Source organism: Dermacentor variabilis, chromosome 4 (assembly GCF_050947875.1).
Source record: "Dermacentor variabilis isolate Ectoservices chromosome 4, ASM5094787v1, whole genome shotgun sequence".
NCBI classification, from domain to species: domain Eukaryota; kingdom Metazoa; phylum Arthropoda; class Arachnida; order Ixodida; family Ixodidae; genus Dermacentor; species Dermacentor variabilis.
In genome coordinates this window covers 87,593,016-87,608,890 of record NC_134571.1, presented here as the reverse complement: position 1 = coordinate 87,608,890, position 15,875 = coordinate 87,593,016, and the positions used below count along the sequence as shown (strand labels likewise).

Below are 15,875 nucleotides of genomic sequence, written 5' to 3'. Positions count from 1 at the left end.
ACACTAAATAAAGGACGAAGAGGGGCCAAAGCAGAAAATTAAAAGAAAGAACGAAACATTAGGCAACTAAAGAATAACACATTTTTGTGAAGGCTCATTCAGAAACGTGAAAAAAGAAGAGTAACGCATACTAAGGTCGGTGCCCTAGCAGCGTAATCTTCCCGTCACTTCAATGAACTTACGCAGAACAGTAATATCAGACCCCCGGCATGTGCCTAGTTGACAAGCACCAAACGACAATATTATGGTTGGTGTTGGAATTGGAAAACCCAGATTATCAGTGTGAAATAAGAGAAATCTTTTGCGGAAGAAGGAGAAGCGGCATCAGGAATGAAATAAATTAGTGATAGTTTCTGGTTCGTTAAAAAAAAGAGCTGAGGTTAGTGAGTTACAGATAAACCAGATCTATAAAGGTAAAAATTTGTCTGGACCCTCTACTACAGAAGCTTGATAATGTCACCGTGCCATGTCGTGAAAGGCATTTGCTCGTTTTGTACGTGTTCTCGTTGTTGACTGCGGCGCTTGTGTTGAGCTGCCTGTCCTCATTTTCGTCTTTACCATAGCGTTACTATTGGCCATGAACCAACGTCAGCACGCCATGTTTCCTGTACTTTCCAACGAGAACCCTGCTCATTGGTGCCATAACGCAGCGTTTAAGCCTAACACGGTTAGGCTTACAGCGCCCGAAATGACCAGGACACGAGAAGGCATGGTACACGCAGGCGCTGTGTGCACCATGTCTTTCTGTCTACTCGTCCGTTCGTGCGCTATAAGCCTCATCATTGGTGCAGCTGCCTGGATCGACGGAGGTGGTGGCATTAGTAGGCTACAAAATAAAGGTCTTCGAGGTGCGTCTGGGGTTTAACCTGTCTGCCCAGCAAGATGCAGAATTCGTTACCCATGCAGCCACCCTCAAACAGCGTACCAGTCGGGGCCACGGCAGGTAGAGCCGGCGAATGAATGTATTTTGGCCCGCACTCAGATTGACCGGTCAAATGCGCAGGGAGAACAGATGCGGTCAAAACTGGTGGTCCTGCGGTTCATTCGGACGCATGCCTTGTGGCACTCGTCATCTGCGGTCCAAAAAGCCATGATGAAGAATGCCGTGTTTTGAGGCAACAACAGCAACAGCGCGACTGTAGTTGAACGCGCTGGCACCTGTGCTTCACGCCGGTCGGTATCCCGCAAGCGCGAGAGGGTTATTCAGAAAATGGGCTGATAGCAAGAGTGATCGAGCGTTTTTAACACACTCAGTCGCGTTTATTTTTCTTTTTTTCTTTTTGCTTGGAATCTTCTTGCGAAGCTGTATGAAAAGCTTGCACACTGTGCAGAGACTCATCAAATTACCGTTCGCGACCAGTAGTAAGGTTGATTTCGCTGCCTACCATTGCCACTGTGGCCGTCTTTGAGCAACACGGCCAATTGCTCATTAGCCTGTGGCCCTCTTGAACCTGTGACTTCTCCAACGACGAGCTTTCCCGCCTACCGTCGTTATTAAAGTGACTCTGCAGCGCTTGCAATGTAAGTGATATTTCTTTTTAGTCCGGAAAGACCTTCGGGCAGTGGCACCTTCTTGGAATGCAAACCACCTTAGCATGCATCCTATACTGGACCATTCGAACGAAAAATGGGTGAAGAAGGACAGTTCTTTCTTTGTCCTTGCTAATTACCTAAAACGTTATGCGGTCAAAACTGTTATTTTACTTTGACATTATCTCATACGTTCTTAGTCGGTTGTTTTTTTCAAACCTGGCAATTATTTTTTCGAATCGAATTCAGTTTTTATTGCTATAGCAATCATACGGACACTCAGAGTGCACTTCTGCCGTCGCAGTCGGCGTGATGTTCCAGATAAACTCCAAGGGCGATGACATGGTCGGCGCGTGCTGTGTGCCGATTGTGCGAGTGAAAGCGTGCGAGGGTGAATCGACGATGGCAGCTGAACCTAATGCGCACAAGGGAGGAAAGCGGGGAGGAAGCGTGCCGTGTTCCTTCGCACGCAAGGCACCTGGGGGAGTGGAGAGAGGGGAAGGCGTTCTACTCAAGCGGATTCTGCGTATGGCGCGACCGCGTGCGCGGGCCCTATCTTGAAAGATTTCTGCGATAAGTGCAGAGTCTAGGTGCACCAACGACTCATGGCTTCATGTGCGCTGTGTTTTCGCCTCTTAGCTGGCGTTGAAGCGAGAGGCAGCACGAAGGTCAATTCGCTCGCTGCTGCAGCCGCACTTTGTCATTTCAGCATTTTGACAACGAGTTTCTGCGGTCATTGAGTGAGATGTGCTCATGTTTGCTCGTTCACGCGTGACACTATGCTTGGTAAGTTAGTTAATAAGGAAATGTTTAAAAGATTATACGACCGATAAAACTACTATCCTTACTTTGTATAGCTGTATGCTAAATTTCTATCGCAACCGATGCTTCGCCTTTCGGGCGAAACTGCTACTTTTTTCGGCAATCCTTTATGGTGTATATAGGTATTAGCAATGTTTTGAGAAAAAGCAACCACCCTTGCACTGGTCATTGGATGTATCCTGAGCTCCCCAATCAATTAGCCCAATACTGTGTGAAAGCAACAAAACGGCAAATGGGAAACCGGCCGATAGACGGCATTTATTCGTGTAAACAGCCAAAATATAAATCATTTTGTAGGGAGCCACGTATAAAAGTCTCTCTCATTTTGTTCGGCAAGTTCTTCTGCCTATCACCACAGCACATTTGCACCGACATACAATGTACAAAATCAACCACTCTATTCTTGCTCGTAACATTTTTTTTTCGCTTCTTGCTATCGCGAGCCTATAACAGTTAAGCGGCGCGAACAACAATTTCGCAACAATGTATCGACCGAACATTCTTTTGTTAACGAGACCGTTAATTACAAGGACGATATATTAACTTCTCAAGCCCTGTTCTTCAGAGCTAGGTTATATTATTCATCATGAAGGTAACGTTTCTGTTGGCCAGTTTGGTTGTCATTTTTCTTTCAGGCAGTGTAAATAATATAATCGTATAACTCAAAGTTCACAGGTGCAAGTGTTAGCGCATTTTTTTGCTATCGTAAAGGGGGGGGGGGAGTGAATCACGTCTGAGCAAGAAAATTATGCCTTTGGATGCATTGTTAGGTTTCCATCTAAATCCTACTAGTTGTAAAGTAACAGGTATGCTGATCTAACATAATATGGTTCATCTTATTTCATTTTCCTTTTCTCTTTTCTTCTTTTAGCTCACGACAGCCTGTTGCGGCTCGTTAGCTTATTGCTTGAGTAAAATAAGAGCAATAATGAGTTCATATTTACGTAGTATATTGTAGTCAGTCACAAAATATTAGCCAGATACGATATTAAATATGTGTAAAGGTGGGCGAATATTCGAAGATTACAAATACGAATAAAATATTACACACTAGCTATTCGAATTCGTACTTGAAAAAGAACCTGTGGGTTCTTTTAAATATTTCAGCCTAACCAAATATTTCGCAGCAGCCAGTCGTTAATCTGGTTGCTGTTCTGCGTTGACTGAAAAAAAAAGGTATCGCAAATTATCAGAAGTGAGACAACGACCTAAGTTTTCCAAACATTGCGGAAATAAAATGGCCAATGGATACTTTGTTTTCGCCTTTGTGGCGGAAGCCTACATAGAAAGAAGTCATTTCTGCTTGTAGTCTGTCATTTAGTGTTTTCGAAAGTCTAGTAATGCAGCTATTTTATCTTTTACACTACAATCTGTGTTGTCTTTCTTGCAGTGGGCCCTTTTACAAGTGTTTACGAAATAAAATTTCTACAGCAGCTTTCTTACCCCGTACATTCTGACCTTTTTGGGGCATTCATTTATTTAGCATGTTTGAAAAGGTAGTTAAATAGTAACCATTCTTTCTTGCAAAACTTACTTGCAACTAGGCCCTAAATCATTCAGCGGTTTTCGGTGTGTTGTTAAACCGAGAATTTGGGACGATAAGTTCAAAACTGATCCTTTCTTCTTGGTATTTCTCTGTCTTTTTGACCCTACATAGTCAGTAAAAGCTTGGTACCAAATTATACAAAAATAACAATCCATGTTGTGAATATATGTGTTTGTGTTTGAGTATTCGATATTCAATTTGATATACAATAATAATTATCGTATTCGATTCCTATTCAAAAAAAGTTGGCATTCGCCCACCTCTGAAATAGAATAATCGTCAATTATGTGAGGTTCCATGGTTGATAAGAATATACATTGACGTGCCTATTATCATCGTGAGCAAATTGTGCACCTTCTAACAATGAACATGTGAGAAAATTCTGGGATAAATGCTTGCATTGTCAACGCCAACCTGTCTCATCGCCGGCGGTATAGGCCATTCTTGTAAGTATCAACATCCACTCGGCGTGATAATATCGCCAGATTGTTCTTTACCAGTTCTTGATTTCAGGCCTACGAAAGAACTTTGGGGAGTTTTTTTTTTTGTGTGTGAAAAGAAAGCAGCACTCACTCCTCAAATTAAGTCTTGTACCAGGAATAAGGCCCATCACACCTCAGCCCGCTACTGGAAGCTAAAAGAAACACGATATTAAAAAAAAAGCTAACTCTTGTTTCCTGAGAACTATTGCAAAACGGCCAAAATTACTTCACAAGACAGCGCTTTCCTACGAGCTGCCAAAATCACGATAAGAACTAAATAATGTTCAGGTAATCCAGAGTTCTGCATCACAAACATTGTCTTCACAAACACTTCGCGCCGTCCTTCGTGCGTCGCATCACATTCAGCAGGGCAGCGCTAATCACAGCGGCACGGAAATGTTGCGGATGAAAGGGGCAATGATCTCCACTTGGCTGTGTTGGTCTGGCACAAAGCATTCGCTGGCCGTAAGCCTGCGTAGCAGACTACGTCTGCACCGAGCAATGCCTCGTTGGCATGTCACACTCGGCCTCGGACAGTTCGTACGCATCGGCAGCGAACTCCAGGCCACTTTCGCGTGAGTCCATTTCCGCTTGCTTCAGTTCTTCTGCGTACCTGGGAAAGAACAAGTATCGGCATTACATTCCGAGCAAAGTGAAGGGATGAAAATCGGTCAGAAACTATGCAAGGATGATTGTCACAGTCAAGCAATAGCTTCTTGACGGACCTGCTGACATTTACCTATCCAAGACGCTTATTGGTTACTTCTGTTGGTTAATGGCGATGTGACGTTGCAGTGGCCAAGGATCGGCCTCATTTTCCAACGTGATTAGTACCCTCGACAGTACCCATATAGTTCATCTGAACTGGACTGCCAAGTCACAGCGTTTCATTACATTGTTTGAAGCGTGGTCCCAGTTTACTCAGCCCAAAAGCCATTAACGAAAAGTAGATCCGCTAAGCGTCAGAAAAGCTTCGTTTTATTATGTCAAGGCATTTATTAGCGCTCCATTTCTTGTACTTAGCAGATATTTATTTTCTAGGGCTGCAGCTACTAGGAACACCATCGAAATATTTTTCATAGACAATGATTGTACAGCAGCATTTACACTGTTAATTGTGATTGTATTCAAATGTCGGAAACAAACGCATTCCATTCATCGTTTCACAACTTCGCCCTCTCTTAAAAGCCACTTGCAGCGAATGCAATGTTACACATTATGGCTCATGTACACGTTTCTCAACCACGACGCCTTTTCTAGCAATATTAAGAGATTGTATTAGAAGTCAACTAAATGTGTCATTTTTCATGCAGTCACACCACCTGAGTCAATTTCTTCACTCTTCTGGCTTCAGTTAGAGAGCATATGTAGCTAATTTCCAGGAGACGGAGATTAAAAACAGGAAGACAGAAGTAAAAATGTTAACCAGAATAGCGTATAGTTAGCTGCCGTATGCTGTGGGCAATAAAAATGACAATGAGAATATAATTAGGAGGGACAAAAGAGAGAGAGACAAAAAAATAGACACAGGAGCTCGCGCGCGCACAATAACACGAAGTCGAAGGTGTTCGAAAAGACAAGTCGCTCTCAAACAATTTCCCGACGACTATATACGATACTTCTTAGTGCGAAATTTGAGCGTAGCTCTATACGTGTATTCATTTTGCTATGTATTACCTGGCGTGGACAATCTGTTTCGTGCGGCACGTTGCAAACGGAGCGAAGTGTGGCGCGACTGCCTCGCTAATCCGAACATCTCGAGAGGTAGCGCGTGGGTAACGTGTGGGAGTGATTGAAAGCAGCCGCCGCAGACAGACATCCACTCATGCAGTGCTTTGTTTACAGGTACGTTATAGGTGGCGTCATCGGTAAACAGACGACGCGCGCTACTCCGGCGCCATCTCGTAGCCATCGTCGCCGCAGAGCGTCTCTGGCGTGGCACTAAGCTTTTATTCTCACGCTTTAGCCATACCCGCCTCTGCCGCTTTCCTCCTCGCTTTCTCTTTGCTATCGCTGTCTTTCATCCCCCGCTGCGCTCTGCGTTCGCTCCTCCATCGTTCGCTCGGTTACGGGAGACGCCGACGCTCGCCGCAGGAGCGGGCACCTAAGAGCTCTAAAATAGTTCCACGGAAGGTCGGATGCAGATATCAATCTGAACATTACGATGTTTCCACCATTACACTCACCTAGCTAGATTCCGCATCTTGTGGTCCGCGTAGAACAGCTCCTCATCGTTGCTGCTCCAGTGCTTCTTCTTTGGTCTTGAGTAGACGTACGAGACATTACATTTAGGGTAGCCCTCGATGATGCTCAGCGTCTGCAGGGACTTGCGGGAATCCTTGCACTTATCGGGAGGCATGTGCACTGCAGCTTCGTGAAAGAAGAGGACAATCGGTAGCAGTCTTTTAGCTTACTGCGATGCAGCAGGACATAGCAAGAGATAGATAAGATGCTGCTACAAGCAGACTAGGTACGCACGCAGCAAATATTAATATAGCTAAGAACCCCGTGAATATACAAAATACCCCAATATGCAGCAAGCGTAATTCTTAAATTCAGATTAGGTGCCACTATGCATCACCTGCTGTATCAACCGTGTATTAAATTTTGTGATCGCTAAGACGGAGAAAGATAAAGCAGAAAGAAAATCTCTGGGATTTTACGAGTGCTCCAATCGCCCCTTCACTAAGCGAACGATTGTTAGATTCCGTCGTTTTTTAAGTCCTGGAGTGTAATTGAAGTGTAGGTAAAACGCGGTCCCAGCCTAATGTTCTTACCTACGTGAGGGATCGACGTTGGGCTAGATGTTGTATATTTGGACACGTAAACAGCGCGTAAGACCAGGACACGTGAAAGAACGGGAACACAAGCGCTGCATCGGGCTATTTTCCCTTGTAGCGCTTGTGTTGTGGTTCCTTCACGTTCCCTCGTCTTACGCGCTGTTACCCTGTTCTTACCTAGCACGTTTTTAAAAGATAAGATCAACCATACATTTTCTTTATCATCCTTGAAATACGCGTTGATTGTTTAAATTTATCCTAGTTGACAGAACCTCGAATACTCTGCTGAAACCCAAACAGTACAAACAAAGAAATGTCCAGGGCACCTCGAGTTATTTCACTCGAGCTGACCTTTTTGCAAGTTATTTAGTAGTTCACAAATATCCTACCAGGTTTGGAGTAGATGTGGTCTCCAAGGCGTTCTGTAGAACTTGTCAGGTCTTCTTCCGTACCTAGCTGTGCGCACGGCAGAAATAAAAAGACCATTGAGACGAAAAACAAGTTATTGTAATGATCGCAATAAAATGACACAACCCTTAATGATTGCACTTGAAAAGGAAGTTACATACTTCTTGCCAAAGCTGTGGCTTAGAAGACTTGCGTAGCAAATTGAGATATCTGTCGTAAATGATGCCGCTAACGCGCAGTGAGCAGCAAATGTTTACAGAATTCGCGAGCATGTGACAAACGGTCTCTACGCAACACTCCCGGTACGCCAGCTGCCGTCGAAAGCGGCGCTACGCCGGACATGTGTCCTCTTCTTCGCCGGCGTGTCAGTTCTTTTGCTCGGCATCGAATTTTTCTATTTTTCCTCTTTCTCGTGATACCTGCTATTCGGAAGCCATGGATATGTGCTTCCGTCTCGATAGCAGTGTGATGGGAACCGATGCGAGCGCGGTTACTTGACTGACTAATATCAGCGCGCACTCGTTGTGTGTGTGGGGGGGAGGAGGGGGGGAGGAGTTGTCCTTGCATGAAGCCGAGGAAGTGAAAAAGCGTCCCGTGCCGCAAGAGAGTTAACACAGGTGCATATTTCAGGCCTAACGCTGCTCTCGAAGACAGGTGTTGCGCCGGAAAGTGGCGCTGAGAGACAGTTTCGGCAAGGACTCATCTGATTTGGAAACATTTTGTGGAGACTGTACGTGCTATTATTTTAAATTTAATTCTGCGGTTTGACGCTGTGACAAGCACCATTGTATTATGGTGCACGTTGCAGGGAGTGGGAGGGGGCGACTGGGGATTATTTTGTCTACCTGCTACCTTTACACGCGCTCTCGGACGTCAAGCGACGCTTCAGGTGCAAATCGGCAACCCTGCACTAGCAAGGGGCAGATACTTCGCGCTCTTGGGAAACCTTTGTCCTTACTGTGGCATGATATTGTTGCGCCATCTTTCGTGCACTCGCCGATTGCCGGCTGCTGCTTCCGAGGTTGCTTCGTACGTCGTTGCGTCATTGGATTTTCAACTCATTTGTTTGTTTGCTTTTAAACAAATAAATAAATGGCACGCAAAGCCTTCGGATAAGACGGAAGGACTATTGCGAACACGAAAAATAACTTGCGATCGCAAGTGAAGTTTTACTTTAATAACCATCTTGAAGGCATATATGACACACAACAGCCTTCACACCAGATGCTTCACGAACCATTTGAAACGCCAAGTGTGCCTTGCTATCGCAAGTAAAATCTCCTATTAGCACTGTAGTGTCCTTCGTGCAAAACGGCCTTGAACGGTAATGGTGAAGCTCTGCGCAGTACATTGAGTGATTGGCGAAGACCACACAGATATGCTATGACAGGTATGGCGACTTTAGAAACCTGAGGTCAGCTTGAAGCAAGCCCAGAGATTTAAAAAAAATGCATTTGTCAACATCAGTATGGTAGTTAACTACAAAAACTGTTCGCACTTTTTGGAGCGTATATTTGTCCCACAGCAATAATAGTATTCTGTTTTGCTTGCGTTCCTTTTCTTCAAAACTCATCGCTAGCTATTTTCTTGTCAAGAATGCTATGTCGCGCTGATAATGCGCATGGCGTTCGTGATCTGGAAACACCGGGTGGGCAGTAAAAAAGACAACAAATGCGCGCAAGATAGACATATTGTTTCAGAATGATTACGTTGCTTCCAAAGGGTGTAACCTGTCTTTATAGTTTTGGAAATGATGAGACGCATATTTGGCGCTGTTTTCATAATTCACTCACGTAGCCTGGTACAGCTGTACGTCCATATTTATCCACTAAATACATATCGCAGAAACGGGCCCCTGCGGCTCAGTAACTTTGCTATCAAAACCCAGAAGCAGGGCGCCTCAAGTTTTACTTTTGCCTGGTCTTTATTGCGTATCTCTGCAGCCATTTTCTTCACGCACTTCTATAGCAAGTGGGTACGCTGGCAAAAACAATTGCTCTGTGCTTTCCTTATATGGTCTTAATTACTGGTTTTATCGTTTTATTGGAATTCTTTATTTTATCTTTCTATTCCCTCTTTCCCGTCCCCCAGAGTAGGGTAGACAGCGAGACGCAATTCTGGATAAGATCCATGCCTTCTCTCTCTTTTCCTCCTCCTCCTCCTGCTTACAGAAATTTGTGCGATATAAGACGTTCCCTGAGTTGCATTGAGGGGGCATCACAGATTATATTTTACCTAAATGCCCTGGTTTCATACGGATGACGCCAGTGGAGGTATCCTGTAAGAGTCCACCTAGTGGACACTGCCACTTCGTCTGCTGTAGAAGTTCTGATTGGCTTGGCTGGGCTACGTGTCCGCAATAACTCGCGCCACAGCCAATCAGCACTTCAGCATCAGACGAAATGAACATGCCCACAAGGTGGACTCTTATAGAATACTTCCCATCATTTGTACGTCTGACACTTTCGCTTTTGCGACGCCAGATACACTTGTCAGCATTACAATAATGAAGCAACTCAGCCTTATTCCAAGACTGAGCAGGCCCTAATACAAATAACGAAGCCTGATTATGAGAAGGAGGTAACGTATACTTGAAATATAAGTTAAATGTTCTCTTAACACGATTTTATAGCGCCACCGTAGTCCTCTGAAACGACCACTCTATGATGACCAAAGCAGATACACTCATACAACGCGAATGGGCTCTTAGCCCTCCTCAACGGGACTGCCCTCGACCAGACAATTTACTTATTTCTTACTTTGCGTGCGTGTGTATACTGTGTGCGAGTGCACTATGTCCAAATGTGTCACTTCATACGTCATACCCGTCATTTCGTGTAGCAGGCTACGCGCATGGCCAGGCCAAGCATCTCCAACACCCGTCGAGAATGTTTCCCTCTCTATCGCACAACACTAGACACGTCCCTACAACACATTCGTTTTGTAAATTAGTCGGATGACGTAGCGCCATGCGACGTATATACAAGCCTCCTTGGAAATCCGTCCAACTAGAGTTCTTCCTTGAATATCATATGCACCTGTTCTTGATGCCCGGAGTCGGGTGGTCTCTGCGGGAAAGGCACGTCATAGGTGTGGTGTGGCCTTGATATTTCATCTGCTGGCTCCTCCATGGCGCTGTGTAGGCTACGAGCAGAGGCCCAGCCTGACCGTAGGGCTTCAGTCGTGTACAGCGATCCGAGACGCCCTCCACCGGTGGCATACGGCGATGGACAGTAGAGCTGCTCTCGCTCAAGAGGCCGCTGCTGCTGGTGTGTCACTTGAAACTGCTGCTGGTGCTTTGGGTTCTCCCACACGCTCATCGGCACAGTGTCGACGGACTTGGTGACTTCTGGAGCTTGGTCACTTTCGCCTGAGAAGGCAGAAATGGCGACAGTGAGATTATAGGCTTAGTGGTGCTTTTTTTAATGTGGTCGCGATCTTTTGTGATCACTGTACGATAGGCTGTAGCGTCTAGGGACTCTCTAGGGCGATTATCATTCTGAATTATTGCGTACTGATTATAAAGATCTGAAAAGAAATAATGAGTACAGTAGATGATAAAGAGGGAAAGTTCGGCAGGTGCGCGGAACTGCATGCGCCTCTCTCTTTTGTTATGCTTGTATTCGTGCTTACGGTCGTTAGGAAACACTCTGAACCAAAGATGAAGGAAGTGCTGCTTTGTCTGGCTTCTACACTAAAGCTTTACCTGGCTACTGACTAGACCCATATTAAAGCTTCCACACATTTTTCTAGTTTCGTTACCACGTCCCCAATTCACCAAATGTAAAACCAGCACTAAAGCTCTGTACGTTTATTAGTAAGCGTATTATTTCGCTTTTTAATTTGTTATAAAGTGGAAAACTTTCAAATATGTCTGATAGAGTACAAGCTAAGCAAGCGATCAAGCATAAGCACGTTTGTTACTATATATTTGAAAACACCCATTCACCACCTTGATTGGTATTAATCTTTTATCGTCCTTTTCTCGTATACACCCTTATATGGAGCGTGATGAGTATACATGGGTGCTAAATAGTTGTGATGGAGGGTGTAAACACAAAAAACGCCCTTAGGAATGAAGCATTTCCACTGTGTGGGAAGAGTATGACTGTGTTCTACGACATTTCCTGTTGCTGTGCAGTTCTCACCGGGGTATGGCCGCTGGATTGCCGACAGGCGTCTGCGTGAGAACAGGTAGCAGACGGCGGCGGAGATGAGCAACATCGCCAAAATGGTGCAGACGACAGGAATGATGATGCGGATGTGGCGGTTTGGTGAGTCGACAGCCTTCGTCCACTGAGGAGGCGGTAGGGTGCCTACGCAAAGACAGGGTGTCCTATATCGCACCGGTGACGGTCGATATACACGAAAGTTCGCGAGCAGAGCGGGCACGTGAGCACGCAAGAAGTGTCATTGACGGAATCCTAAGCCAAGCTTCTCCGAGCACGCTTTAAGGACTCACTGAAAGCTCAACCGTGCTGACGTCACATTGGCATCGATTCACTGTACTTCCGAGGCAAGTCTTGTCTAGTTATGCACGACATTCAATGAATAATTTTTCGTTTAAAATCGAGGAGAGAGATAAGCTACGTAGCAACTTTCATGAGAAAGAAAATAAATTATATCGACAAAAGAGTAACAAGACGCGCTTCTCTCCGATGGTCACGTACCGAATAGGCCTGCTCTATGTCGTGTGAAATCAAAACATTTCAATACATGGCACCTGCACGCTAAAATATTATGAGAAATATAACTACAAAATTATTCTTCACGCATTCCTAGTTTATAGCTGCGTACGGCACCAACCTTTAAACAAAACTTGTTTGATTCAGTTCAGCAATACCATCGTGCAGTCACACACATTATTCAAACGGAAAAGCCATAGCGGCTGCTTACTTGAAGAGTACGCATTCACAGCTAACACTACACAAGCTGTCCAATTATTAACTGCCGATACAACCTTACAAAAGCAACGCTACAGCTATATTGCCACATTGTGAAGAAATAACAGTCCTATGGACATGCGCCACGAATATCTACGGAGGGCATGTTTCGTGGTTTACCTCCAGACAGGGTTAGTGTCGCGAAGACATATTCTGCTTCCGTGGCTCCGGCGTCGTTCTCCGCCGTGATGAGCAGGTCGTACCAGGTAGCCGAGTTAAGGTCCGGAATGACCAATACAGGCGGTTGCTTGTGGTCCGGTACAAGATGGGTGGCGGTGGCCGGCGACCACTCCTTCTGAGACTGCGGCTTGCACAACACGGCGAACGAGAGGATGGGACAGCCGCCACTCTTCCACGAACCAAGTTGAAGTGTCACCGAGGTGGCGTTGCACAACAAAACGTCGCGCTCGTCAGGTGCCACGGGTGCTGCGCGCAGCGAGAAGGACCATTGCTTCACGAGCTGTTTTGTCATGCATGACGATCGATAAAATCGAGGCTCGATGCATGGCTGTCATATCTGGTGTCCTACAGATCTGATGCCGGGAAGGCAGATGCCAGAAAAGACCGGTTGCTAAAAATTAGCACGCTTCCACCGCTGCAAGCCGTAGTTATGTAGTGTATATAATACAGAACAATCAGTTGTAAATTTGAGATGTTTGCCTGTGCAGATTCTAATTCTGCAGTTTAGAGAAGCTGTCATTTTAATACGAGTGCTTACCAACGCTGAGTATGGCAAGTTCAGAGGCGTTTTTTTTTTTTAGTGTAATTTAGCACGTGGCCTTTTGTGGTGCAGGGAGAGGTTATATAGTGTTATTTCTTTTCAGAAGAAAACCAAAACATCCATCGCCGTAGCTCAATGTGAAGAGCATCACACGCATTATAAGCGGCATGTGGGTTTGGTTCCCATTATTGAAAAGCTCTCGTTTCGATCAGCTTACATTTCCTTTTACCTTATCATTTCTACACTTCAATTAAAACAACAAAAGAGTTTTCCTATGCTTTCCTTGACTTCATCATCCGTTGGCTTCTCATGGTTGTGGCTAACAAAAAACATGCCCCTCGGTTCCCCTTCGATCTTCTCGTGGCGTTCTTGCGGTCGCTAGGGAACGCTACGAGAAGGTGGGGAAATAAGTTTTGCTGCATATAAAATAAAAATAGAAGTACAAAAGCTGAACACGTTTATGCAGCATCTCATACTGTGGCCCTTTTCGAAGAAGCACTGTTTTTGAGTGTGTTTTACACCACTATTCAGTGTTTTCATTGTGTTTGGCTAGGCGCTCAGATGAAAAAAGAAGTGCCCTCGGAAGAGAGTAATGGTCCAGCTCACGACTCAGAAAGAAAGTTCGCAAGTATATTTTGATGTCCGCTTTCTTGCTGGTTTTTTTTTCTTAGTTCTCCAGGAGCAAGTTAAATAGCGTTTTCCTCTTTAAAGCAACGTTCTAAAATAAACACAAGTGCACCTGATCCATCCGTCTTGGCCAGAACGGTGTTGCTCCGCGGACCCCTTCCTGCGGCGTTGAAGGCCACGGCGTAGAACGCGTACTTGCGGCCGCAGCGAAGGCCGCGAAACGCGTACGCCGAACGCTCCGCTCCGGTCTGCACCTCGGACCAGTCCCCGGCATCTTCTGTGGACTGGGCGTCAGGTGTTGGGGACGGCTCGGGTTTGTGAAACAGCACGAACCCTGAAAGGGTAGAGTGCTTGCTCTGATGTCTTGTCGGCATCCTCGTAGCGCAAGGACTCGAGTAGCGAAATAGTTGTTGTTCTCTTGAAGGAGAGGAAAGCGGAGCGTGCGCGGAATACAATTTGTTGAGGGTGCGCGTGCCGCAAAAAAAAAAAGAAGGAGGAAAAGAAAAAGGAAACGAAAAATATGGAAGGTGACAATGCTGTTGCGGTACGCGGTGAATGGATTCTTGCCCGAAAATTTTTAGGTTCTCGTCCATGTTAAGTAACACACACACACACACACACACACACACACACACACACACACACACACACACACACACACACACACACACACACACACACACACACACACACACGCACGCACGCACGCACACGCGCACGCACGCGCACACACACACGCGCGCACACACACACACACAGGCACCCACACAGGCACCCACGCACGCACGCACGCACGCACACACACGCACCCACGCACACGAAACACGCACGCACACACACGCACACACACACACACACACACACACACACACGCACGCACGCACGCACGCACGCACACAAACACACACACGCACACACACACACACACACACGCACACGAAAGCGCGAAATTTTGTCGTTCATAGTAACATCGATACAAGCGCTGACCGCAGGTATCCCAATAATGTTACCAGCTAGTTGAGTTGGCATAGTTATAGAAATAGGACAATAGTGGTCTCTCAAATTAAGAGGAGACTTGAACCCACATGGCGGCTCAGTGCCTATGCCATCCCGCTACTCAGCCTGAGGTCGCGGGTTCGACTTGGGCCGGGGGGGGGGGGCACATCTCGTTGGGGGCGAAGTGCAAAAACAGCTCGTGTAGATTTAGGTGCATGTTAAAGAGCCCCAGGTGCACGGTCAAAATTAATCTCTAATCCGCCACTACGGCGTACCTCATAATAAAGGAAGAACTGCGCGAAAACTAAAAAGGAAAACGGGGACGAGAAAGAAACACACGAACAAGAGCAGACTAGCAAATGTAGTTTCCTGAAAAAAAAAAGCCATTCATATATACCCTGACACAAACACGAGTATAAGCTTAACGATTATGGGTAAATAAACGTTGTCTAGTTCGTACACACCCCATTCGACTAAAACACTAATATTTAGGCTTATACAGGTGTTTTATTTTTCAGGGTATGTATGAATGTGGTGTTTTTTCAATAAACTACTGCTACTAGTGTGCCCTGGTTCAAGTTTCTCTTCCTCGCCCCTGTCTTTTTCTTTCTTTTTCATGTTATTCTTTCTTGGGTACGGACTGCCAACGCACCCAGCATTAAGGGCGTTACCAGTGCGACAAGAAAACAACCTGAAGGGTGTAAACACTTTTAAAGTGCACACTATAGTGCCTTCATAGACCCGCTGTGAGTACTAAAAAAAAACTAAATAAATAACAAATAAATAAATAACGATTGCGAAAACGTAAATTACCGGTACACTGAATAAGGGCGCATAGACATCGACCTCTAGTAAATCATTGCGAAGCAATGAAACTAGATTAAAAACAAGGGCTTGTATTTCACCTTTGCGGCTAACATCATGGCGGTTTTCGGCATGTATGTTCAAAACAGAATAAAGCGTGAATCTCAGCATTTGAGCACCGTAATTAGTAGGGGGCGTAATTTTGTTGAAAAGGCT

General features: G+C 45.5%; 1 protein-coding gene across 1 annotated transcript in view; it reads right to left on the bottom strand.

Annotated features, from left to right (window-relative positions):
• Nucleotides 1-2,585: 2,585 nt before the first annotated feature.
• The window catches only part of LOC142578266 (cell adhesion molecule Dscam1-like), a 180,878-nt gene continuing 167,588 nt past the window's right edge, over nucleotides 2,586-15,875 (bottom strand). Inside the window, exons 21-27 of the mRNA XM_075687667.1 lie at nucleotides 13,972-14,193; nucleotides 12,632-12,937; nucleotides 11,717-11,884; nucleotides 10,607-10,938; nucleotides 7,550-7,616; nucleotides 6,567-6,750; nucleotides 2,586-4,993 (exon numbers count right to left, since the gene is read on the bottom strand). Of these exons, the coding sequence (XP_075543782.1) occupies nucleotides 4,864-4,993; nucleotides 6,567-6,750; nucleotides 7,550-7,616; nucleotides 10,607-10,938; nucleotides 11,717-11,884; nucleotides 12,632-12,937; nucleotides 13,972-14,193 (1,409 nt within the window). The 3' untranslated portion in view covers nucleotides 2,586-4,863. The remainder of the gene's footprint in view (nucleotides 4,994-6,566; nucleotides 6,751-7,549; nucleotides 7,617-10,606; nucleotides 10,939-11,716; nucleotides 11,885-12,631; nucleotides 12,938-13,971; nucleotides 14,194-15,875) is intronic.